The sequence below is a fragment of the Chiloscyllium punctatum genome, chromosome 7, assembly GCF_047496795.1.
Source record: "Chiloscyllium punctatum isolate Juve2018m chromosome 7, sChiPun1.3, whole genome shotgun sequence".
NCBI lineage: Eukaryota > Metazoa > Chordata > Chondrichthyes > Orectolobiformes > Hemiscylliidae > Chiloscyllium > Chiloscyllium punctatum.
The window spans coordinates 95,072,198-95,099,331 of NC_092745.1; the positions used below are offsets into that span (position 1 = coordinate 95,072,198).

The 27,134-nt window shown below is 40.8% G+C and overlaps 1 protein-coding gene across 2 annotated transcripts in view; it reads left to right on the forward strand.

Annotated features, from left to right (window-relative positions):
* gpbp1l1 (GC-rich promoter binding protein 1-like 1) overlaps positions 1-27,134 on the forward strand; it is a 109,889-nt gene that overhangs the window by 48,585 nt on the left and 34,170 nt on the right. Inside the window, exons 4-9 of one of the 2 annotated variants that reach the window (XM_072574361.1) lie at positions 11,337-11,472; positions 14,939-15,234; positions 15,355-15,427; positions 18,544-18,731; positions 18,980-19,120; positions 23,976-24,131. In XM_072574361.1, coding sequence (XP_072430462.1) covers positions 11,337-11,472; positions 14,939-15,234; positions 15,355-15,427; positions 18,544-18,731; positions 18,980-19,120; positions 23,976-24,131 — 990 coding nt within the window. The remainder of the gene's footprint in view (positions 1-11,336; positions 11,473-14,938; positions 15,235-15,354; positions 15,428-18,543; positions 18,732-18,979; positions 19,121-23,975; positions 24,132-27,134) is intronic. The other variant, XM_072574362.1, reaches the window with a different exon arrangement.

A 27,134-nucleotide genomic window follows, 5' to 3' on the forward strand; every position in this document is an offset into this window, starting at 1 on the left:
CCTTCCCCCACCTCACCCTAGTTCCAAACTTCCAGCTCAGCACTGTCCTGATGACTTGTCTGGACTTGTCCTACCTGCCTATCTCCTTTTCCACCTATCCACTCCACCCTCTCCTCCCTGACCTATCACATTCATCCCCTCCCCCACTCACCATTGTACTGTATGCTACTTTCTCCCCACCCCCACCCTCCTCTCACTTATCTCTCCACGCTTCAGGCTCTCTGCCTTTATTCCTGATGAAGGGCTTTTGCCCGAAATGTCGATTTCACTGCTCCTTGGATGCTGCCTGAACTGCTGTGCTCTTCCAGCACCACTAATCCAGGAACCTTTAAAAATCAACAAGGCCATCTATAGGTGGAACTGCAGCAGATGGAGAGATAATAAACGAGTATTTTCCATTAGTATTTAGTGTGTCGAGAAGAATATGGAAGCTGGAGAACTTAGAGAAATAAATAGTAACATCTTGAAAAGCCTCCATGTTACAGAGGAGGTGGTGCTGGAGGTCTTAAAACACATAAAGGTTAATAAATCCCTAGAACCTGAACAAGTCTTTCCTATAAATTTGTGGGAAGCTATGGAAGTGATTGTTAGGTCTCTCCCTGACATGTTTATATCATCACTAGCCATGTGTGGGTTGCAGGAAGACTGGAGGGTGGCTAATGTGCCATTATTTGAGAAAGTCTAATAGGAAGAGCCAGGGGGATTCTAAAGGACAGAATTTACATATGTTTGGAAAAACAAGGACCGATTTAGGCATAGTCAACATGGCTTTCTATGTAAGAAATTGTGTTTCACTAACCTTATTGAGTTTTTGGAAGAAATGACAAAGAAGATTATTGAAGCTCGTGTGATGGACATTGTCAGATGCCTTGGTGAAGTCCATATATACAACGTTCTGCATAGTAGATTGGTTAGCAAGGTTAAATCACATGGAATCGAGGGAGGGCCAACCATTTGGACACAAAATTTGCTTGAAGGGAGGAGACAGAGGATGTTAATTGAGGGTTGTTTTCTGCACTGAAGGTTTACCGGCGGTGTGTCATAAGGATCAGTTCTGAGTCCACTGAATGTGAATATAGGAGGAATGGTTAGTAAGTTTGCAGTTGACACCAAAATTGGTGGCATAGTGGACAGTGAAGGAGGTTATCTCTGAGTACAACGGGACCTGGATTTGATGAGCCAACGAGTGGCGGATGGAGTTTAATGTAGATAAATGTGAGGTGCTGCATTTTGGTATGGCAAATCAGGGTAGGACTACACACTTAACGGTAGGGCCCTGGGGAATGTTGCTGAACAAGAGACTTTGTGGTGCAGGTTCATAATTCCTTGAAGGTGGAGTCACAGATAGGGTAGTGAAGAATATGTTTGATGTGCTTGCCATTATTGGTCAGTGCATTGAGTATAAGAGTTGGGATGTCATGTTGTGACTGTACTGGGCATTGGTTAGGGTGCTTTTGGAATACTATGTTCAATTCTGGTCTCCCTGCTGTCAGATAGATTTTGTTAAACTTGAAAGGGTACAGAAAGGATTTGCAAGGATATTGCTGGAGTAGGAGGGTTTGAGTTATAGGGAGAGGGTGAAGAGGCTGAGGCTGTTTTCCCTGGAGCATCAGAAGCTGAAGGGTGACCTTATAGAAATTTATAAAATCATGAGGGGGCATGGATAAGGTGAACAGTGAAGGTCTTTTCTCTCTAGGGTAGGGGAGTCCAAAACTAGAGGGCATATAGGTTTAAGGTGAGAGGGTAAAGATGTAAAAGGTTTCTAAAGGGCAATGTTTTCACGCAGAGGGCAGTGCGTGTATGGAATGAGCTGTCAGAAAAAGTCATGGGGCTAGTACAACTACAGTATTTAAAAAACACCTGGATGGTTATATAAATAGGAAGGATTTAAAAAGATATAGGGCAAATGCTGGAAAATGGGACTAAGATTAATTTGGGACATCTAGTCAGTATGGACAAGTTGGACCAAAAGGTCTGTTTCCATTCTGTGCAACTCTGACTCTACCTCCATAATATTGCCTGACTCTTAGTCAGCTTCACTTCATTTCATAAAAATACTAGTATGTATCGTCTCTCTTATTCTCACCAATCTACTTGTGGCAGATCTGTCCATGACAGTATTAATGAGTGACCACTGTACCGCCCTTGCGGGGACAAGGTCCTACTTTCACATTAACAATTTCAAACAGATCCAGCAACCCAGGACTGGGCATCTATCAGATACTATAGGTCATCAGCAGCAGAATTATATCCAAAACAATGTATAATTTCATGACGCACCATATTCCAAACTTTAACATTTGATTCTCTGGCTTGGTGCTAATCCTGGCTCATAGAAGAGTGCAGGTGGTATACTAGGAACAGCACCAAGGCAAACAAAAAACTGAGATATGAACCTGTAGGTCTGCTAAAATGTGAACTAGTACAAGCAGTGTATAACAAACAGAGGTAAGCAATCCTATAACAAACCAATCAGGTCTCAGTTCTCCAGCCCTGCCCCATCTAGTGATGAATTGAGATGGACAATGAACCATCTCCTAGGAGGACGCTCCATAACTGTCTTTAGCCTCAGTGATGGGAGGGACCAACACTTCTGTGCAACAATGAAGGCTGGAGGTATTTTGATTTGGTAGTGCTGAGCGGGCAGTCCATCTAGTCATCTAGAAACGGTTAAAAGTGGATAAATCTCCAGGATCTGATCAGGTGTACCCGAGAATTCTGTGGGCAGCTAGAGAAGAGATTGCTGGGTCTCTTGCTGAGATATTTGTATCATCGATAGTCACAGGTGAGGTGCCGGAAGATTGGAGGTAAGCAAACGTGGAGCCACTGTTTAAGAAGTGTGGTAAAGACAAGGCAGGGAACAATAGACCAGTGAGCCTGACCTCGGTGGTGGGCAAGTTGTTGGAGGGAATCCTGAGGGACAGGATGTACATGTATTTGGAAAGGCAAAGACTGATTCGGGATAGTCAACATGGCTTTGTGCGTGGGAGATCATGTCTCAAACTTGATTGAGTTTTTTGAAGAAGTAACAAAGAAGATTGATGAGGGCAGAACAGTAGATGTGATCTATATGGACTTCATTAAGGACCTTGATCAGATGGGCCAATGGGCTGAGAAGTGGCAGATGGAGTTTAATTTGCATTTTGGGAAAGCAAATCTTAGCAGGACTTATACACTTAATGGTAAGGTCCTCGGGAGTGTTGCTGAACAAAGAGACCTTGGAGTGCAGGTTCATAGCTCCTTGAAAGTGGAGTCGCAGGTAGATAGGATAATGAAGAAGGCATTTGGTATGCTTTCTATTACTGGTCAGAGTATTGAGTACAGGAGTTAGGAGGTCATGTTGCGATTGTACAGGACATTGGTTCGGCCACTGCATGCAATTCTGGTCTCCTTCCTATCAGAAAGATGTTCTGAAACCTGAAAGGGTTCAGAAAAGATGTACAAGGATGTTGTCAGGGTTGGAGGATCAGAGCTAAAGGGAGAGGCTGAACAGGCTGGGGCTGTTTTCCCTGGAGCGTCGGAGGCTGAGGGGTGACCTTACAGAGGTTTACAACATTATGAGGGGCACGGATAGGATAAATGGACAAAGTCTTTTCCCTGGGGTCGGGGAGTCCAGAACTAGAGAGCATAGGTTTAGGGTGAGAGGGAAAGATATAAAAGAGACCTAAGGGGCAACATTTTCATGCAGAGGGTGGTACGTGTATGGAATGAGCTGCCAGAGGATGTGGTGGAGCCTGGTACAATTGCAACATTTAAGAGGCGTTTGGATGGGTATATGAATAGGAAGGGTTTGGAGAGAAATGGGCTGGGTGCTGGCAGGTGCCACTAGATTGGGTTGAGATATCTGGTCGGCACGGGCGGGTTGGACCGAAGGGTCTGTTTCCATGCTGTACATCTCTATGACTCTCTATACTTGAGGTCCTCAGCATCACAGGTGCCCATGTCTGGCCAATTAGATTCACTTCACCAGGTATCAAAAAAGGCTGAAGGTATTACATAGTAAAAAGGCTACTGGCCTTGAAATTTTTTTTTAATAGTACTGAAGGTTTCTGTTCTAGAACTAGCCACACCCCTGATCGAGTTGTTCCAGTGCAGTTAATGCCCTGCGATCTAACCAGTAATGTGGTAAATTTTGCAGATATGTCCTGTCCACAAAAAACAGAACAAATCCAATCTGATCAATTACTGTCCAATCAATTTACTTTCAATCATCAACAAAATGTTCGGAGATGTCGTCGCAATACTATCAAACTGCACTTACTCAGTAATAATCTGCTCACTGACACTCAGTTTGACTTCTGTCAGACCCAGCTCCTGACCTCATTACAACCTTGGTACAAACCTGAACAAAAGAGCTGAACTTCAGAGCTGAAGTGAGGATTATTATATTTGACATCAAGGCAGCAATTGACTATATGTGGCATCAAGAAACCATAGCAAAACTGGAGTAAATGGGAATTGGGAGAAACTCTCCACTAGTTAAAAGTCATGCCTAGTACAAAGGAAGATGGTTGTGATTATGAATATCAGTCATCTTTGCTGAAGAACATCTGTGCAGGAGCACTTCAGGGTGATGTTCTTGGTCCACCATCTGCAGCTTCTTTATCAGTGGCCATCCTCCCCCCCCATCATAAGGTTAAAAATGGGAATATTCACCAATGATTTGTGCAATGCTCGGCATCATTTACAACTGAAATATTGAACTAGTCCATATCCAAATGCAGCAAGACCTGAGCAATATTAAGGTTTGGTTGATAAATGCTAAGTAACATTTGCACGATGCAGATTCCAGACAATTACTATATCTAACAAGAGAATCCCACCATCGTTCCCCCACTGCCACCATCCTGGGAGTTACCTGTGAAACTGAACGGAACCACCTATTTAAATAGTGTGGCGACAAGAGCACATCAGAGGCTGGAAATTTTGCAGCAGAGACTTACCACCTGACTCCCCACAGCCTTTCCAGTATTGACAAGGAACAAATCCGGATTGTGATGGAATAATTCCCACTTGCCTGGATAAGTGCAGCTCTGCCTGAACTCACGTAGCTTGACGTCATCCAGGGCGAAGCAGCCTGCTTGATTGCTACTTCCTGCATTACTAAAGCTAAATAGAACCATCTATTGGATGTACAGAAGTTTACCAAAGCTCCTTGTACAGCACCTTCCAAACTCTCAACCATTACCATCTTGAAGACTAGAGTAGCAGAGAGATAGGGACACCCCACCTGCAAGTTCCCCTCCAAACCATTCATTATCTAAACTTGGGAACTATATCACTGATCATTCATTATTACTGGATTGTTATCTTAGAATTCTTTTCCTTTCCACTGTGAATTTGCTGACATTGTATTGATTGTGCATGACCAGCTTTATTTTCCTGACTTTTGCTGTAATTCAATATTTTTAGCTTTTTTAAAAATTTATTTTAAATTCTATAATAAATCTTAAAATGGACATTGTCGTTTTAAATTGATTTTTTTCTGAAAATTCTCAAACTCTTCTGCATAGATCAGTTTTTAAGAAAAGCTTCCTGCCAATTTTTAGAACATAGAACATTACAGGCTCTTTGGCCCTCGATGTTGTGTCGACCAGTCATTACCAATCTGAAGCCCATCTAACCTACACTATTCCATGTAGGTCCATTTGCTTGTCCAGTGACTACTTAAATGTACTTAAAGTTGGCGAATCTACTACCGTTGCAGGCAAAGCATTCCATACTCTTACTACTCTCTGAGTAAAGAAACTACTTCTGACATCTGTCCTATATCTATCACCCCTCAACTTAAAGCTATGCCCACTCGTGCTCGCCGTCACCATTCTTGGAAAAAGGCTCTCCCTGTCCACCCTATCTAACCCTCTGATTATCTTATATGTCTCTATTAAGTCACCTCTCAACCTTCTTCTCTCTAACGAAAACAGCCTCCAGTCCCTCAGCCTTTCCTCGTAAGACCTTCCCTCCATACCAGGCAACATCCTAGTAAATCTCCTCTGCACCCTTTCCAAAGCTTCCACATCCTCCTCATAATGCAGTGACCAGAACTGTACACAATACTCCAAGTGTGACCAGACCAGAGTTTTGTACAGCTGTAGCATAACCTCATGGTTCCGGAACTCGATCCCTCTATTAATAAAAGCTAAAACACTGTATGCCTTCTTCACAACCCTAACAACCTGGTGGCAACTTTCAAGGATCTGTGTACCTGGACACCGAGATCTCTCTCAACTACACTACCAAGAATCTTACCATTAGCCCAGTACTTTGCATTCCGATTACTCCGACCAAAGTGAATCACCTCACACTTGTCCGCATTAAACTCCATTTGCCACCTCTCAGCCCAGCTCTGCAGCTTATCTATGTCTCTCTGTAACCTACAACATCCTTCGTCACTATCCACAACTCCACCAACCTTAGTGTCGTCTGCAAATTTACTAACCCACCCTTCTACGCCCTCGTCCAGGTCGTTTATAAAAATGACAAACAGCAGTGGACCCAACACCGACCCTTGCGGTACACCACTGGTAACTGGACTCCAGGATGAATGTTTCCCATCAACCACCACCCTCTGTCTTCTTTCAGCAAGCCAATTACTGATCCAAACTGCTATATCTCCCACAATCCCATTCCTCCGCATTTTGTACAATAGCCTACTGTGGGAAACTTTATTGAACGCCTTGCTGCAATCCATATACACCACCACATCCGGTTTACTCTCATCTACCTGTTTGGTCACCTTCTCAAAGAACTCAATAAGGTTTGTGAGGCACGACCTACCATTCACAAAACCGTGCTGACTATTCCTAATCAAATTATTCTTTTCTAGATGACTATAAATTCTACCTCTTATAGCCTTTTCCAACACCAGGATTGTCTCTACTCCCCTTCTTGAACAGGGGAACCACATTTGCTATCCTCCAGTCTTCTGGCACTATTGCTATAGACAATGACAATTTAAAGATCAATGCCAAAGGCTCAGCAATCTCCTCCCTGGCTTTCCAGAGGATCCTAGGATAAATCCCATCCGGCCCAGGGGACTTATCTATTTTCACACTCTGCAGGATTTCTAATATCTCTTCCTTGTGAACCTCAATCCCACCTAGTCTAGTAGCCTGTACCTCAGGTTTTTCCTTGAAAACATTGTCATTTTCTAGAGTGAATACTGTTGAAAAATATTCATTTAGTGCTTCCCCTATCTCCTCTGACTCCACACACAACTTCCCTCTACTATCCTTGATTGGCCCTAATCTTACTCTTGTCATTCTTTTATTCCTTAAATACCTATAGAAAGCCTTAGGGTTTACCCTGATCCTATCCGCCAACAACTTCTCATGCCTCCTCCTGGCTCTTCTGAGCTCTCTCTTTAGGTCTTTCCTGGCTACCTTGTAATCCTCAAGCGCCCTAACTGAGCCTTCACATCTCATCATAACATAAGCCTTCTTCTTGACCAGAGATTCCACTCCCTTCGTAAACCACGGCTCCCACGCTCTGCAGCTTCCTCCCTTCCTGACAGGTACATACTTATCTAGGACACACAGTAGCTTTTCCTTGATTAAGCTCCACATTTCTAATGTGCCCATCCCCTGCAGTTTCCTTCCCCATCCTATGCTTCCTAAATCTTGCCTAATCGCATAATAATTACCTTTCCCCCAGCTGTAACTCTTGCCCAGTAGTATGCACCTATCCCTTTCTATCACTAAAGTAAACACAACAGAATTGTGATCGCTATCACCAAAGTGCTCACCTACTTCCAAGTCTAACACCTGGCCGGGCTCATTACCCAGTACCAAATGTAATGTGGCTTCGCCCCTTGTTGGCCTGTCTACATACTGTGTCAGGAAGCCCTCCTGCACACACTGGACAAAAACTGACCCATCTCTAGTCCTCATACTATAGTGTTCCCAGTCAATGTTTGGAAAGTTGTAGTTCCCCATGACAACTACCCTTTCTCTCTCTCACTCCTATCGAGAATCATCTTTGCTATCCTTTCCTCTACATCTCTGGAACTAATCGGAGACCTATAGAAAACTCCCAACAGGGTGACCTCTCCTTTCCTGTTTCTAACTTCAGCCCATACTACCTCAGTTGACGAGTCCCCTAACATCCTTTCTGCAACTGTAATACTGTCCTTGACCAACAATGCCACACCTCCCCCTCTTTTACCATCTTCTCTGTTCTTACTGAAACATCTAAATCCTGGAACCTGCAACAACTATTCCTGTCCCTGCTCTAACCATGTCTCTGAAATAGCCACAACATCGAAGTCCGAGGTACCAACCTATGCTGCAAGTTCACCCACCTTATTCTGGATGCTCCTGGCGTTGAAGTAGACCCACTTCAAACCAACTTCTTGCTTGCTGGTGCCATCTTGCGTCCCTGAAACTTGATTTTGGACCTCCCTACTCTCAACCTTTTTCTATTCTCGAACTACAATTTTGGTTCGCATCCCCCTACTGGATTAGTTTAAACCTACCCCAATAGCCTTCGCGAATTTCCCCCCCCCCCCCAAAATATTGGTACCCCTCTGGTTCAGATGAAGACCATCCTGCTTGTAGAGGTCCCACCTACCCCAGAAAGAGCCCCAATTATTCAAGAATCCAAAACCCACCCTCCTGCGCTATCCCTGTAGCCACATGTTCAACTCCTCTCTCTCCCTATTCCTTGCCTCACTAGCACGTGGCATGGGCAACAAACCAGAGACAACAACTCTGTTTGTCCTAGCTCTAATCTTCCATCGTAGCTCCCTGAATTTCTGCCTTAAATCCCCATCTCTCTTCCTACCTATGTTTTTCGTGCCTATGTGGACCACGACTTGAAGCTGCTTCCCCTCTCCCTCCCCCTCCCCCTTAAGGATCCCAAAAACACAATCAGAGACATCACAAACCCTGGCACCTGGGAGGCAACACGCCAACCGTGAATCTTATTCGTTCCCACAGAACCTCCTGTCTGTCCCCCTAACTATGGAATCCCCAATGACTACTGCTCTGCTCCTCTTTCCCTTTCCCTTCTGAGCAGCAGGGATGGATTCTGTGCCAGAGTCCTGTGCCCCACTGCTTTCTCTGGTAAGTTATCCCTCCCAACAGTATCCAAAATGGTATACTTATTGTTGAGGGGAATGGCCACAGCGGATCCCTGCACTGCCTGCCGGTTCCCTTTCCGTCCCCTGATGATAACCCATTTGCCTTTTTCTTGTACCTTAGGGGTGACTACCTCCCTGTAACTCCTCTCAATAACCCCTTCTGCCTCCCGAATGATCCGAAGTTCATCCAGCTCCAGCTCCAGTTCCCTAATGCGGTTTTTGAGGAGCTGGAGTTGGGGGCACCCCCCGCAGATGTCGTCAACAGGGACACTAGTGGTGACCCTTATATCCCACATTCTGCAGGAGGGACATTCAACTGCCCACACCTCCATTCCCACTATTCTAAATTCCAAAAGAGACTGTTGAAAAATAAGGAATAAAAAGTAAACTCGTTACCTTACCAATCTGGCGCACAGGTCCTTTTTGTTTGGTCAGAGGAGGAGGATGGGTGGGAGACACTACCCAAGTAGTGTTTTGGGTAACGCAACCACACAAATATATGACTTCCCAAAAGTCCTTTGCTCCTCCCTCTCGGCAAATGGAGGACCGACTCCTGTGGTAAGTCCCTTTTAAAAAGGGAAAACGCACCCTTCCTGGCAGCCCTCGCTTCACCCCTCCTTGCCGCTCTGGCCAAAATGGAAGAATTTTTCTTAATGAGTTTTGAGCAGATTTGTAGCTCAGGATGAGGTACCGGATGTAAATTTGCCTGCTGAGCTGGAAGGTTTCTTTCCAGATATTTCGTCAACATACTAGGTAACATCATCAGTGTGGCTCCGGTGAAGCGCTGGTGTAATGTTCAGCTTCCTGTTTGTGTTTAGGTTTCCTTGGGTTCGTGGCATGATTTCCTGTGTTGGTGATGTCATTTCCGCTCTTTTTCTCAGAGGGTGGTAGATGGGGTCCAAATGGATGTGTTTATTTTTAGGTTAGATTCCCTACAGTGTGGAAACAGGCCCTTCGGCCCAACAAGTCCACACCGACCCTCTGACAGTTGCCCACCCAGACTTGTTTCCCTACATTTACCCAGACACATTTCCCTACATTTACCTCAACTAGTACACCTAACACTGGGCAATTTAGCATAGCCAATTCACCTGACTTGCACATCTTTGGATTGTTGGAGGAAACCGGAGTACCTGGAGGAAACCCACGCAGACTCTGGGAGAATGTGCAAATGCCACACAGACAGTCGGCCGAGGCAGGAAGAGTTTGTTGAAAGAGTTCCGGTTGGAATGCCACGCTTTGAGGAATGTTACCTAGTATGGTGACGAAACGTCTGAAAACAAACTTTCCAGCTCAGCGAACAAACTTACATCCAGAATTTTTCTTTGTTTTTCCAGAAAGAAATGCCTCCATTCTCGGTGGACCTTGAGATTAGCTGATGTGGCACTCATGATAGTATATATTCTACATTGTGATGTCCATATATAACAGTGCGCACATGTCTGTGTCAGGAAATATCTTGACTTCAAAGTTTTAAGTAAACAGTTTGAGTTTTAAGTGATATTATAGACCATGTAGCAAAGCAGATGAAATTAAACTTGGACGCTTCTCAATCCCAAGAAACCTCAAAAAAAAAACACAAACTATCAGGAATGTTAAATGTGCTTAAGAGCAAAAAGGTTTAGTAAGTACTTAACCAAACCAATATATTGTACATCAGTGATTGTCAGTGAAACAAAATTGAAAGTCTTCATATTTCATGTAAATTTGCTGCTCAGTTAATATGAAATTAAATTATTTATTGTGTTAGACTGTGAACTATGCGTTGTATTGCTTCTTCATGGAAGCCTGGTTGCATATTTCAAATTATGGTATAATGGTTGATCATACTTTTAATTTTTAATAAAATTGCTATGCCAGCATGCAAGTTCTATTTGTTAAACATTCTATTTTGTTGATGACACTTCAAAAGCACTCAGAAATTTCATGTTTCTTTCAACAAAAGTAAGAAACAATTGGTTATTTGTAATCTGTAGGGAAACTTGGCAAAGCAGTTACTGAAGTTGGAATGCTATTGTTCTGTGAGTGTAGAGTAAAACAGACAAAAAGCCTGAACATTAACTATTTTGTTTGACCCAGAATTTCTCCAGCAGTTCGTCTTTGTGGCCTTAAAACGTCAGAGCTTCAGTAGAGCAGTAAAGTACTCACAAATTCTATTTCTCACAGGCTTATAGCTATCTGGAGCAGAACTAGTGAATATGCTACTGTAAAAAGCACAGTTCATTTTACTATTTTTTTGAATACTTGTTTTATGCAGTCCTCCTCTACCAGTGAGAAACACAGTGATCATTTTGCTCGAGGTGATGGTCGTTTTGGCGTAAATCGTAGAAGGCACAATTCCTCAGATGGATTCTTTAGTAATGGTCTACTGCGAGCTGCTGGAGGTAGGAAAGGTACAATTTAACAATCTTAGACATTTCTAGCTTGCCAGATGAAAATTTAGAAGGAGAAAAATCAGTCACAGACAACAGTACAAAATGCTTTGAATTATTTGTTTGTTCTTTTGTCAATTTTACAGTTGCCAGCATATGTACGTAGCATAAGCAAATTCTTTTAATTTGAAACGAGTAATGGATGAGTAGAAACTTACTAGAATTCAAATATATTACATTATCTAACATATTCTGATGAACTTTCCCTTCAGTTTGTACCAAATAAAAATGAAGTGATTTGTAGTGACATGGTACCTGATTTATAGATGATAATTTTACTTGTTATGGACCTTGTAATAAGGTAGCCTGGACCTTAACCTTTTATTTAAAGGTTAAAGCTGTGTACCACTTGCAATTTGATTGGTCAAACTACTCAACGTTAAGCAAAACACAGTTTATTTGAACACTATAGTTAAAATACAAGAAAAGAAAGAGGAATTTGGAATGGCTCAACTCTATTGGAAAATTTAACAGTAAATAGATACAGTAACTATTCCAGTATAATAACACCCTATTAACACACTCCTGCCAAAAAGGCAATTCAAAATAATAGACCTTCTCATGTGCAATCCAGTCAACAAGAAACAAAAACATGTTGCGATTTCCCCAGAGAGAGAGAGTGTAGCAGCCAGGAGAGATTCACTGCCCTCCAACCTGTTGAGACCCCAGCAACAATTGCGGAAAGATAACTAAGATCTTGGATCTGTGAAATCTTCACTACCCCAGTCAAGCTGCATCTGTTGTTCCATCTTCTTAAAAAGAAAGCCCCACTGCCTTAGAAGTTCTTTTATCTTCGCATAGACTGCTACAAACCAGTACCCCAATCTCTCTGCTAAAGAAACCAGTGCATAACGCACGCCTTAAAGCCACAGCATTGTCACATACTTAATAGTGGAAATAATAAGGGTTTGTGGCAACCTCTGCATAGTAATTTGCCAGCAGTGTATGACCTAATAATTGTAAAATTATGCTTTGTTATCCATCTGACCTTGTTACTTTTCAATTGAAGTAGAATACTGACATGTATGGACATCAGGTTTATGACAAGCATTAACTGTATGTGTAAAAGAAAAATCAATTTTAATGAAATTTGGTACCGATCCTTGGAACTGACTTTTAAATTTGTGAACTTAATAAATTTTTTATCCCAACAAATGGCACCACTCAATATCAAACCACTCAATATTGCGAAAATAAAACAAAGAATTGCAGATGCTGGAAACTCAGCAGGTCTGGAAACATCTGTGGAGGAAGAGCAGAATTAATGTTTCTGGTCTAGAGTCAGAAAGTCATAGAGATGTACAGCATGGAAACAGACCCTTCAGTCCAACCTGTCCACACTGACCAGATGTCCCAACCCAATCTCGTCCCACCTGCCAGCACCTGGCCCGTATCCCTCCGAACCCTTCCTATTCATATACCCATCCAAATGCCTTTTAAATGTTGCAATTGTACCAGCCTCCACCACTTCCTCTGGCAGCTCATTCCATACACGTACCACCCTCTGTGTGAAAGGGTTGCCCCTTGGGTCTCTTTTATATCTTTCCCCTCTTACCCTAAACCTATGCCCTCTAGTTCTGGACTCCCCCACCTAGGGAAAAGCCTTTATCTATATATCCTATCCATGCCCCATATAATTTTGTAAACCTCTATTACGTTGCCCCTCAGCCTCCGAAGCTCCAGGGAAAACAGCCCCCGCCTGTTCAGCCTCTCCCTATAGCTTAAATCCCCCAACCTTAGCAGCATCCTTGTAAATCTTTTCTGAACCCTTTCACGTTCACAACATCTTTCCAATAGGAAGGAGACCAGAATTGCACGCAATATTTCAACAGTGGCCTAACCAATATCCTGTACAGCTGCAATATGACCCCCCAACTCCTGTACTCAATACTCTGACTGACAAAGGAAAGCATACCAAAAACCTTCTTTACTATGCTATCTACTTGCGACTCCAACTTCAAGGAGCTATGAACCTGGTTCTCAAGGTCTCTTTGTTCAGCATCACTCCCAAGGACCTTACCACTAAGTGTATAAGTCCTGCTAAGGTTTGCTTTCCCAAAATGCAGCACCTTGCATTTATCTGAATTAAATTCCATCTACTACTTCTCAGCCCAGTGGCCCATCTGATCAAGATCCTGTTGTAACCTGAGGCAACCTTCTTCGCTATCCATTAAACCTCCAATTTTGGTGTCATCTGCAAACTTACCAACTATATCCCTTATGCTCACATCCAAATCATTTGTATAAATGACGAAAAGTAGTGGCCCCAACATTGTTCCTACGAGATCATAATCCTGTGATTTCTGGCCATCTCTGCCACCTTCAGTGGGATGCCACTGCCAGACATACAGGCCCCTCTCTCTTCCTTTATCAGAATTCCACTGGGTTTTCTTTCCAGGACACCCTGTTCCACTTCTTCACTCCCAACACCTTCTCACACTGCACTCTACCTTCCCATGTAATCACAGAAGGTGTAACGCATGCCCTTTTACTTCCTCCCAGTTCACTATTCAAGGATCCAGAGATATCTTTCAGATGAAGCAGCAAATCACCTGCATTTTTTTTCAATGTAGTCTGCTCTATCTTTTGCTTGTGGTCTCCTCTGCACTGGGGAGATGAAACTCCGGCTACTGTCCACAAAACTAACCCTGAGCTTTTGGTTACCTCGTATTTCAACATATCACAGTGTTCTCTGGTTAGCATGTTTGTTTCAGGTCTGCTGCAGTGGTCTATTGATGCTTAATGCAAGCTCAAAGAAGAGCTTCTCATTTTCTGCTTGGGGTCTTGCAACCTTCAGGACTCATTATCAAGTTCTAGGGAATTTTAGGGATTGAACACCGCTTTCATACTTTACTCATCCCCATACAACAGGCCGTGTCATGACACTGCTTGCTTTCGGCACAGCGAACCCGTTTTGACATCATAATGATCCCTCATGTTCTTTCTTCTTGACTCGCCAAAACTCATCCCTTCGGCTGGCTAACTGAGTTTCTCTCACTCTGGGTTTTGCTTCCACCTGTTGTGTACTCCTACACGACCACAAACACGCACACCCCCACACCCCACACACCCCGCATAACCCCTACAAGCATGCACCCCTCCCCCAGACACACACACACCCACGACACTTATCCAACTACGTTTTGATACAGGGGAAGCAGAATATCTTTATTTCTCGAGTGATAATTCAGTTATACCCATGCAATTGTTAAATGCATTTGCAGATTCAGTAAGTGTTACATTTATATATGCACATTGATATGCACATTGTACGGGATTAAATGGATTAATTTTATATAAATGTATTATTTATGTTAAATAAAAATGAAGGCTGCAAAATCAGAAATAGGAGTTCATCTTTGAAAGAAATATCTTCCGTTTTCATTGATGAAAAGGCTAATATTTTGTGATTTTGATTTATTTTTAGATGGTTGGTATCAGCCTTCATTACTTCGCCACGATTCTGTAGATTCAGGTGTTTCGAAGGGTGTTCAAGTTAGCCTTTTTGGAAACCAGGTTTGCAAAGAAAATGCCAGTTGGCACAATACAAATAGAGGCCATGACTCAGTCAACCAGCGTAGTAGCAGTAATTCCCATCGACATTGGAATGGCAACTTTCATAACCGAAAGAATTCAGGATTCCAGGACAAGCCACCTGCTGAGGTAAAGGATGAAAAAAAGGATGAAAAAGATGAAAAACTACAGTTTGAAGAGGAAGATTTTGTAAGTTTTTCTCAGTAACTTAAAATAATTTTAAGCAAATGTCCCTATTAAAATATTTGCATTCCTTCAGTAAGAGCAATAAATTGGATACTAATCTTGGGTAAACTTTTGTGCAAACAGCCATCTCTGAATCCCGATGCAGAAAAACAGCCTAGCCAGAGCAGACCTGTCAGCACACCAGCAGGAGTGTGGGGTAAGATGATGTTGGAAACTTGTACATGTCTGTCACAATAAAGACCATTCATGTTACAGCAAACTTTATTTTAACAAGTACCTTATAAACTGGCACACTGGATTGAACCAGCAAAAAATTATATACCTCAAATACCAGAAATTTATAGTATGATCATAATGCAAAGCCCCTCTGCCAGTAAGTTAGTGTGTGTTTTTACATTGATTATGTGGACCTCTTGATCTTCCGAGATATTTGATGAATCGACACACACCTGGTCCCATAGGTGGCGTTTTGTAAAGTGTTTGCTGTATGTTGGAATTTTGTAGCTTTCAACACACTTATTCACATTGGTGGTGAAATTATGCTCTGAAGTAAAGTCACCAAATCCATTTTATAGAGGACTTGACACTCTGGAAGGGCTGCATTGAACAATGCTTATTTGGAAAGACATGGAATGGAAATGAGATGCAAGGTTTATAAATTTGTATTATTAAAAATGTAGATGTCAAGACAGCCTCCCCTTTCCTTCCAATGCCATCGTGTTGAACCCTGCAACGCATTCACAAAGTAGTAATTGTTTTGTTGTAGCAACATCACTGATAATCAACATTTCTCTTTCAAACTTGAGGCCAACTCTAGAATCGTGTATATTAATCTGTTGAGATTTCTGGATGATCCACCTTTTACAAACTCACTTTTTCCTACTTTTTCGAATCAGACTTAAAACGTACCTGTCAGTGTAATATATTACAATAACATTCTAAGCAAAACAGTCCTGTGTATTATGCAAGAGCAGTTAGATTATTATCAACTCATCAGAAAAGATTTACATTAGGTCTTGGAAATCAACAGTGCAGTTCCAAGACTATTTAGTCTTTTTAAGCAGGCTTGCAGGGACCTTGTGAGAAATAGCAATCAATTCATTGCATTTATGAAAGAGAGATCTAGCCAATTTTTAAAAAACTTAAAACAAAGTACTTTTCAAAAATAATTTTAAAAATACTTGCAAACATATTACTCAAATAACTTACATGAGTAATTTCTGCCACCAGGCCAGCCTTGTTGTCAAGGTTACTGAGTTCGGAACACTCAATAATTTAAAAGGGGAAGCCACATGTACTTTCCAGATCTGTGTCCTGTGCACAGCAGTGGGATTGATCAATTCAACTCAAATACTCCATTTATTATTCCATAAGATTAGATTAGATTAGATTCCCTACAGTGTGGAGACAGGCCCTTCGATCCAACAAGTCCAAACCGACCCTCCGAAAAGTAACCTGTTTCCCTCTGACTAATGCATGCAACACTATGGACAGTTTAGCATTGCCAATTCACCTAACCTGCACATCTTTGGACTGTGGGAGGAAACCCACGCAGACACTGGGAGAATGTGCAAACGCCACACAGACATTTGCCCGAGGCTGGAATCGAACTTGGGTCCCTGGTGCTGTGAGGCTGCAGTGCTAACCACTGAGTCACCGTGCTGTCAAGTGCTTATCCAAGCAAAGATAACGCGAATGGAAATTTTGTGCAATCAGGGCAAAGTATGGGCTGTGGACAATACGCTGTGGAAATTTGCTTCATTTATTATAGTATTGTCGTTTTTGTAATTTGTATCCGTTAAAGGCAAAGTATTTGTTCAGCTTGTTGTGATACAGGTGTTAGAAGTTTTATGTGGTTTGACACCTGAGATGGAGTTCAACCAGATCAGGTCAAATAAGAGCATTTAAGTTTACTTCTATATGTTTCCTTTGATACTGTTTTTTTAGCTTGATCACTTTCCTTTGAAAACTATTTCGGAAACTGATTTGTCAAAATTTAATAATCTCACTGAAGCCATTGTAGAGAAACAAATAGGACATCGAGAAGGTATGAAAATGATCAGAAGCAGGTGATCACATGAAAGGTGACTTACCAGAGAAGTTATCATTACTTTAAATCTACACTGCCATTGTTCCTGTTCATGTATCGATTGGCTAGATCTCTGGTTCATGTAAATTACTTGGATATTTGGGCAAATCCAATCTTTGCATGACTATAGAACATAGAAAAATACAGCGCAGTACAGGCCCTTTGGCCCTCGATGTTGCGCCGATCCAAGCCCACCTAACCTACACGAGCCCACTATCCTCCATATGCCTATCCAATGCCTGTTTAAATGCCCATAAAGAGGGAGAGTCTGCTACTGGCAGGGCATTCCATGAACTCACGACTAGCTGAGTAAAGAATCTACCCCTAACATCTGTCCTGTACCTACCACCCCTTAATTTAAAGCTATGCCCCCTCGTAATAGCTGACTCCGTACGTGGAAAACGGATCTCACGGTCAACCCTATCTAAACCCCTAATCATCTTGTACACCTCTATCAAGTCATCCCTAAACCACTATGTTCAGCCTGTCTTCAACCATCATTTATGTTTGTAGTGTTTGGCATGAAAGGGAATTGTCAGCCAGCCAACATGAAATCAGCAACCTAAGGTAGATAAAGAATTGTGCCTCTTCCCACTCTGTCTCAGAGCCATTAAGGTGTTGCAAGTATTCAAAATTGAGTTTGAACAGCCTGTTGTGTTCACTTTGAACAAGCAGGAATTGAATTTTGAAAATTTGATTTGAACTAAACATGAGATCTCAGAATTTTGGTTTTTCCAGTTCCTATTCAACCCTGAGTACTTTTGCACCAGCAGAGCAATCTCTCGAGAGGACTGAAGAGCTGAACAGAATTGATATGATCAGCTCTTTTTGGTGATGTATCTTAAGGAAGGTTGCAGTCCTGATGGATGGAGGAGGAATATTCCTGATGTTTTTTTTGTTTTTGAAGCATTTGTCTTAAAATTTCTCGAGGAACCTTGTTTTGTTTTCTGAAATGGTAATATATCATCTTCTTGCATCTGTCTGTATGAAATACATTGAATAATCTTGCTTCGGACAGATGTATTGATTGCATTTTAAATTTAGTTAGAACACTACTGTGCATTTGTTAGTTGGAACAGCTATGATACCCTTTACTTAACGGAATTGTAGATGTTTTACACTAGAGGATAGAAATTTATAAAGTTTATCTCATGTTCCATTATATAATCGAGTACTTGGAAAGATGAAATCATTTAATTCACTTTTTAACCTTCTAAATGCAGAAAACCCTCCAAGTGCCAAGCAGCCAGTTTCCAAGATGCTGGTCATCAAAAAAGTTTTGAAAGAGGAACCAATATTCTCAACTAGCTTTTGTTCCTCAGGAAACCCTTTTTCTAACAGCAACAAAAACACTGCAAACCCGAGCGTTTACAAAAATCTAATACCCAAACCTGCAGCTCCTCCCACAAAGGTATAGTAACCCATTGTTTGAATTTTTTGCAGTGGTTTTCGTGGCTGCATATTGTGTAAGGTGTAAACAATGCTTATGAAATAAATCAATATAATACAGAGCGTAGATGATATGAATGTTATTCGGTGAATTTGAACAGTCAAACATTATTATTAAGATCAATAATAGTCATGAATTATTGTCACAACTAAATGCATATGTTCCAGTTGCTGAAAAAGAACTTACTTGCCATATGTTTTCAAATTTAGCCAGGTCCATGGAAATCTGTTGCAAGGGAAAACAAACCTGGCTTACTTTACTCTGGCCAAGATTCAGCAATTACCAGTCCTGTTGCAATGATAAAACCTTCAGTACAGTCTACTAGTAGTTGTCACATCTCTCCAAAAGAGGTATGATTTTTATAATACAATCAGTTCTAACTTATATTTTGTTATCATTTATCTCCTCCATGAATAAATTTAACTTACATATCATTAATTCCAAAATAATATTAGAGTATGAGATCCTAAAGCATTTCAATATGCAGCACTGATCTATAGCCATGCTTATTCCTTTTCTTTTCAGTGGTGCACTTTTCAGTATTACTTCAGGCAGGTATTTGTTTACAGTGTGAAATGGTGAAACATGTTTGGGTATTGTTTTTAGGGGTCAGTTAGCTCAGTTGGCTGGACAGCGGGTGTGCGGGGCAGCGTGATGCCAACAGCAGGGTTTAATTCCTGCACTGACTGAGGTCAACATCAAGATCCCACCATTTCAACCTTGCACTCACCTGAAGCATAGTGACCTTCTAGCTGATTATCTGTCTATTGAGAGAGCAGTCTACACTTCTGGAACTATGGCGACTTTGCTTTTACTGAACATTGTGAAAGGGAACTGTTTATCTAAGAGTTGTTCTGTTAATTTTAAGATGTAGTTGTCCTTCATTTTGCTGTCTTTATCAACTGCATGATATGCAGAGAACCATAGGGCTCAAAGGACCATTCAGCCTCTTGTGTGTATTTTCCAGTCAGTTAGAATATGGCTGATTTCTCCTGCAATTCCGTTTTCATGCTGTTGCACTATATCTTGTTCTGCACTGTTGTTTTCTGTCATTCTTGAAAATTTCATTTGACACAACTGTATATTGAGCTGTAAATTTCCATTACCTTTTTATGAAAAGTTGTGCTTTCTGATTTTACTCCTCAACAAATGAAGTTTGATGTTCAATATTATAGCCTCATAAAGTCGTCGAGATGTACATTATGGAAACAAACCCTTCTGTCCAACTCATCTATGCCGACGCGATATTCTGTATTAATCTAGTTCCATTTGCCAGGATTTGGCCCATATCCCTCGAAACCTTCCTATAGATACACCCTTCCTGATGCCTTCTAAATGTTGTAATCTTACCAGCCTACACACCACCCTCTGCGTGCAAAAGTTGTCCTTTTAGGTCCCTTTTAAATCTTTCCCCTCTTGCCTTAAACCTTTGCCCTCTAGTTTTGGAATCCCCTACCCTAGGGAAAAGACATTGACTACTCGTGATTTTACCCCTTATTCTCCAACATTCCAGGGGAAAATAGCCCCAGCCTATTCAGTCTCTCCTTATAGCTCAAACCCTCCAATCCTGGCAATAGCCTTGTACGTCTTTTCTGAACCCTTTCCTATGACAGGGAGACCAGAACTGAACACAGTATTCCAAAAGTGGCCTGACCACTGTCCTGTACAGCCGCAACATGTTGATTCCTTCACCAAGAGATCGAAATGAAAATAAATAAATTATTTGTGCCTATCCTTTTTGAACCCTGGTTCATTTTAATGAGATTATCCCTTAAACACAAGGGAATACAAACCAAGTTCATGCAACATGTGCCTGTAATGTTTTTAAACAAAATGATTTTGACAAATTAGCATTCTACTCTTCAGTAGAGCTTTCATTAGAATCAATGCTCAAAATTGAATCTAACAGTTTAAATGGGTTTGACTAATGCTTTTCATAACTTTAACATTCCTTATTCATTTCTGTGTTCCAACTTACATTCCAACAAAACACTGCAAATACTTGAAATTGAAAACTTAAATAGAATATTGTAAAAACTCATCAGACAATAACTTTCTCCACATATGCAGCCAGACTTGCTAAGTGTCAATAAAGTTCCAGTACCTTTTTTTAACTACTTTAGTATCTTTTATTTATGTTTATAAAATTTGTATTACTTTCCGACCAACGTACAAATTAGGAGCAGGGGTTGGTGCTTGTACTGGCTCTGCCTTTCAGTAACATATCGTTGATTATTCTTTACACTCTCCATCAATCATCATTAAGAGAGAATTCTGATTTATTTTTCCTCTGATGTCAAGTAGATAAACTCCTATTTTCTCATGTTGAGCATCATCTATCATAATTTAGTTTCATTCACTTATTCTGTGTCCCTTTGTAACTCCCTGCTTGCATTTGCATAGTATACAGTTCTCACTATGTATCATCTGCAAATTTGGATTTACAATGTTTTGCTTCATTTCCAGTATTTAGTGAAAAGTTAAGACCAATACTCTTCGTGAGACATGATGATGTTGCAAAGCAAAATATTAACTCAGTATCCTGGTTCTGTCTTTTATCAGCTAAACAACAACTAATCCTTGTTTTAAATTATTTCCTGTTTATCCGCTTTATTACTGATGGGAAATAATAAATAACTTGAGGTAAATTATTTCTATAAATAAGTGGTAGGGACACAGTTTTAATTTCTTTATTTCTGTTAATATTGATTTAGCTGATTTGATATGTTATTATGGTCAATTATTGTCATTGCTGTCATGTATATCTTTGGTTATGTTAGAAATCTGATAAAGAATGACAAGTATGTGATGCTGTACTCATTGACATCAGAAGTATAGATAAATTGTAAGACATTTATGACTTTTTTTATTCCATTCTCCTTGTGGCCAGAAGAATCCTAAGTATTTCTTCTGCTCTTGAGCCCCCTGCTTGGAAATGTGAGAACAACACAATACTGGCTGCTTTCCCAATGTTTAGAATAGAGATTGCAAAAAAGCTTAGACGTATATTTTACAACTCTCATTTTGTGTGTTTTATGTTTTAACATACAAATGCTTCTTGTGCCACTATAAATCGTTTGACATTTTGGCTCGAAACAAATTAGCAAGGAATAGTACCCCTAAGTTGGAGCAGCAAAGAATATAGTTGATCAAGAGTGCTCAAATGAATTTGAGCAATGCTTTGAAAGGAATTTGATGATAAAAGATAAAAGTTGTCACTGGGTCACAGCAAACCAAGGTGGCTTGGTAAAGACAAAGGTGATCTGAATGCTGACACAGGAAATGGAACTCTGAATTACCTCAAGTTTGCAAATATATGTTGCGCCCCTGTGAAAAGCACTGCAGGAGAAATTAATCCCTCAAAATGAAAAATGATATAAATTAGATGTTGAGCAGTTGCAGGATGGTTAGAGCACAAAACATCATGCTCTAGCCATGGAAGATTTTAAAATTAACATTCAACCAAATAGGGAGAAACCTAGCTGAAATGTTGTTCCGAATGATGTTGATGAAAGTATATGTGAAAGCATCCATGGTATTTCTCAAAGATAGTTGGGAATTTCTCTTAATGTGGTGGCCAATACCTCTCCTTTAACTAACACCACTAAAACTGATTATCTAGTTAACTATCTTTTTGCTGTTTGTGGGCCTTATGCAGACTGGCTGCTAAATTTGCCTACATGATACAAATGATATTTCATTGATGTATGAAGTACATTTGGAATACTTGACCTGAAAGTCATAATGCAGATTCTGATTCTACAGATTACCAGATAGAAAATAGGATGTAGTAGGATAGTCTATTGAAGTTGAATATTGATACACCAGGGCAGAGAAAGTATTTTCTCATTCATTTGAGCAAGCTGAAACTTAACTTAAAATACTTTATATTAACGCTGTTGACAATCCAGCACTATTTAACTTGGCTAGTTAGTGATTATGACAGGCTAAGCCAAGTCAAATGTGGAACAACAGCATTCGGAACAACATTTCAGCTAGGTTTCTCCCTATTTGGTTGAATGTTAATTTTAAAATCTTCCATGGCTAGAGCATGATGTTTTGTGCTCTGAACATGCTGCAACTGCTCAACATCTAATTTTTATAATTTTTCATTTTGAGGGATTAATTTCTCCTGCAGTGCTTTTCACAGGGGCGCAACATATATTTGCAAACTTGAGGTAATTCAGAGTTCCATTTCCTGTGTCAGCATTCAGATCACCTTTGTCTTTACCAAGCCACCTTGGTTTGCTGTGACCCAGTGACAACTTTTATCTTTTATCATCAAATTCCTTTCAAAGCATTGCTCAAATTCATTTGAGCACTCGTGATCAACTATAGTCTTTGCTGCTCCAACTTAGGGGTACTATTCCTTGCTAATTTGTTTCAAGCCAAAATGCCACACCTCCACAACAAAGCCTTGCAGCTTTTCTTTCCAAGTAGCATTGTGTGATCTGGGCACTTCTTTTTCTGGACACCACTTTGGTCCCAAACCTGCCAGCCCTGTCCTTTTCTCCTACTTTAAATACGCAATATTTCAGTAAGTCTTTAAAAAAAACATGAATTGTGAAAATATGAAATAGTGTTTCAGAAAGCTGTAAATAAAGTCATTTGGGATATTTAACGAGCAGTATATTTAAGCAGTACTAATATTAAGATGTGGACAAAAGGCAAGTAATGAGAATTAATTATCAAGAGCTGTCAAGTATAACAAAATGGCATAGTCTGAATGGTTCCTGACTGAGGACTCCAAATTTGGTGTGTTTTTTTTGTTCCAGTAAAACACTATAAATTATTCATTTAAAAAGGTACCTATTTAGTTTTGGAGCTTGCAAAATGTCTTCAGGGGACTGATATTAAATTTGTTGCTCTATTTTGACATTTGAAAATTTTTAAAATATACTTGCACTTATCATGAAGACTTATTTTCCTCTACTGTTTTCATACTTTGTCTGTGACATTGCTTTACTCACTTTAACTGTTAATTTACCAAATTTGCGTCACACAAATCTCGTGCTGAATTGTCGTTAAAAGGCATTAGCCTAGTTGACAAAAGTCTCTAAAATAAAATGTCTCAGATTTTGGTTTGTGAACTCCCTCATTATGGATTTCGCAGGGTATAGCAAAATGAGGCAAACAATATATTAATTTGAGAGTATACTATCATTAAACTTAGATATTTTCTCAAAATGGTTCCTTTTTTTTCAGACTCCTTCAAGTACCACCCCTCCAATAGAGATCAGCACAAATCGTTTAATGAAACTAACTCGGGTAAAGTCAGACAAGAAGAGTGAGTTTCTGAAGACACTGAAAGATGACCGGAATGACGAAATCTCGGAACATTCAGACTTCAACAAATTAGAAGTGAGTGAAGTAACTGATAACGACTGCTACAATTCAACTTAAATGTTTTGTTTATACTTTTCTGTGCAAGCATTTGCTTAAGTAATGGAGATTCACCACATGACCCGCATTGAAAAATTAAAATTCTTTCCTACCAAAATTAATGACATTGAACAGATTTCCATGTTAGGGTACCTGGGTGCAAGCTATATATTCTTAAACCCTTTGTGAATCTTGCTGCACCATATTGCTGCCACAGTGTGTTATGGACCAGACTAGACCCCCTCAAAACATTTCAGGAAAGTAGCCCAGATCCTAACTTTGCTAGTTGTCTTAAGCAAGTGTAACGCAGATATTCAAGGAGAGATGCTGCTGGTCAAACCACGTAGTTTTAAACTAAACAGAATTTATTTATAAGATTACCAAATGAAATACAAACAAAAGAGAACAGAATGTAGACTAACTTAATATTCAAAAACCCAACCGATCATCCCAACTTAATGATACTGTTCCAAATACTTGCAACAATCCCCATAAACATCCTTTAGCAGAAAAAGTAAAATCAAACACAGGAGAGATGTCAGAGAGAGGGTACCAGCATGAACCCACTTATTTGTGTCCAGCAGTTTCAAAGCGCTATTACTTTAAAAAAACAAACCAGAGAAAAGCTGAACTGAGAGAACTGGCCACTCCCCTTTCCATCGTACAAGTGTTTTTTAAAACTTAAAAGCCTTTTGCCTGAGGCAGCTACAATCAAATTGGCCCTAAAGCCCTTCAAACCCAGACTTTTCAAAGTCTGTGTCTTTTACAAACTTCTGGGGGAAAAAAACCAAGGACAACATAACCTTATTAAAGGAGCAGCATTGTTACACCTTCCCCCTTTAAAAAAACAAACCATCAATATCCAAATATAGCTTCATGCTGAAACTCGTTAATCTTAAATTGTTAGTACACTGCAACACATGCATACATTACATCGACTATAAACATGCACTACTACATTCCGTTTCAGTCTGTTTTACTCCTGCCACCGAATGCGTCTGTTTCTCATTCGAGTTGCGACAATGCATCGGCAATCACGTTTGTTTCTCCTGCCACATGCACAGTTTTCAATTTGAATGACTGTAAAAACAAACTCCATCTAAACAGTTGGGCATTTTTGTTCTTAACTCATTGAAGTTTGTGGAGAAATTTAAGATCAGTGTATATGATTATCTTTGATACGTTACTGGCAGCATACACATTGAAGTGTTGTAATACCAACATCAAGCTCAAAGTATCCTTCTCAACCATCAAATATTTCTGCTGATGACTATTCAGTTTCCTGGAGAAATACCTGATGGGTCTTTCTATCTTCTCATCATCTTCCTGCAAGAGCACAGCACCGCACCAACATCACTTGCATCGATAGCCACCTTTTAAAGGCTTTGCGTAATTAGGTGTGGGAAACTGCTGTATGATTGTAGATGCCACAGAATTGTAAGAAGTAGCTGCTCAGGGATCTTAATCAGATGGGCCAATGGGCTGAGAAGTGGCAGATGGAGTTTAGATAAATGTGAGATAGTGCATTTTGGGAAAGCAAATCTTAGCAGGACTTGTACTCTGAATGATAAGATCCTAGGGAGTGTTGCTGAACAAAGAGACCTTGGAGTGCAGGTTCATAGCTCCTTGAAAGTGGAGTCGCAGGTAGATAGGATAATGAAGAAGGCATTTGGTATGCTTTCTATTACTGGTCAGAGTATTGAGTACAGGAGTTAGGAGGTCATGTTGCGGCTGTACAGGACATTGGTTCGGCCACTGCATGCAATTCTGGTCTCCTTCCTATCAGAAAGATGTTGTGAAACCTGAAAGGGTTCAGAAAAGATGTACAAGGATGTTGTCAGGGTTGGAGGATCAGAGCTACAGGGAGAGGCTGAACAGGCTGGGACTGTTTTACCTGGAGCGTCGGAGGCTGAGGGGTGACCTTACAGAGGTTTACAACATTATGAGGGGCACGGATAGGATAAATGGACAAAGTCTTTCCCCTGGGGTCGGGGAGTCCAGAACTAGAGGGCATAGGTTTGGGGTGAGAGGGAAAAATATAAAAGAGACCTAAGGGGCAACATTTTCACGCAGAGGGTGGTACGTGTATGGAATGAGCTGCCAGAGGATGTGGTGGAGGCTGGTACAATTGCAACATTTAAGAGGCGTTTGGATGGGTATATGAATAGGAAGGGTTTGGAGAGAAATGGGCTGGGTGCTGGCAGGTGCCACTAGATTGGGTTGGGATATCTGGTCGGCACGGGCGGGTTGGACCGAAGGGTCTGTTTCCATGCTGTACATCTCTATGACTCTCTATACTTGAGGTCCTCAGCATCACAGGTGCCCATGTCTGGCCAATTAGATTCACTTCACCAGGTATCAAAAAAGGCTGAAGGTATTACATAGTAAAAAGGCTACTGGCCTTGAAATTTTTTTTTAATAGTACTGAAGGTTTCTGTTCTAGAACTAGCCACACCCCTGACCGAGTTATTCCAGTGCAGTTAATGCCCTGCGATCTAACCAGTAATGTGGTAAATTTTGCAGATATGTCCTGTCCACAAAAAACAGAACAAATCCAATCTGATCAATTACTGTCCAATCAATTTACTTTCAATCATCAACAAAATGTTCGGAGATGTCGTCGCAATACTATCAAACTGCACTTACTCAGTAATAATCTGCTCACTGACACTCAGTTCGACTTCTGTCAGACCCAGCTCCTGACCTCATTACAACCTTGGTACAAACCTGAACAAAAGAGCTGAACTTCAGAGCTGAAGTGAGGATTATTATATTTCACATCAAGGCAGCAATTGACTATATATGGCATCAAGAAGTGCAGGTTCTTGGAGTACCTTGGAGTGCAGGTTCATAGCTCCTTCAAAGTGGAGTCGCAGGTAGATAGGATAGTGAAGAAGGTGCTTGGTATGCTTTCCTTTATTGGTCAGAGTATTGAGTACAGGAGTTGGGAGGTCATGTTGTGGCTGTACAGGACATTGGTTA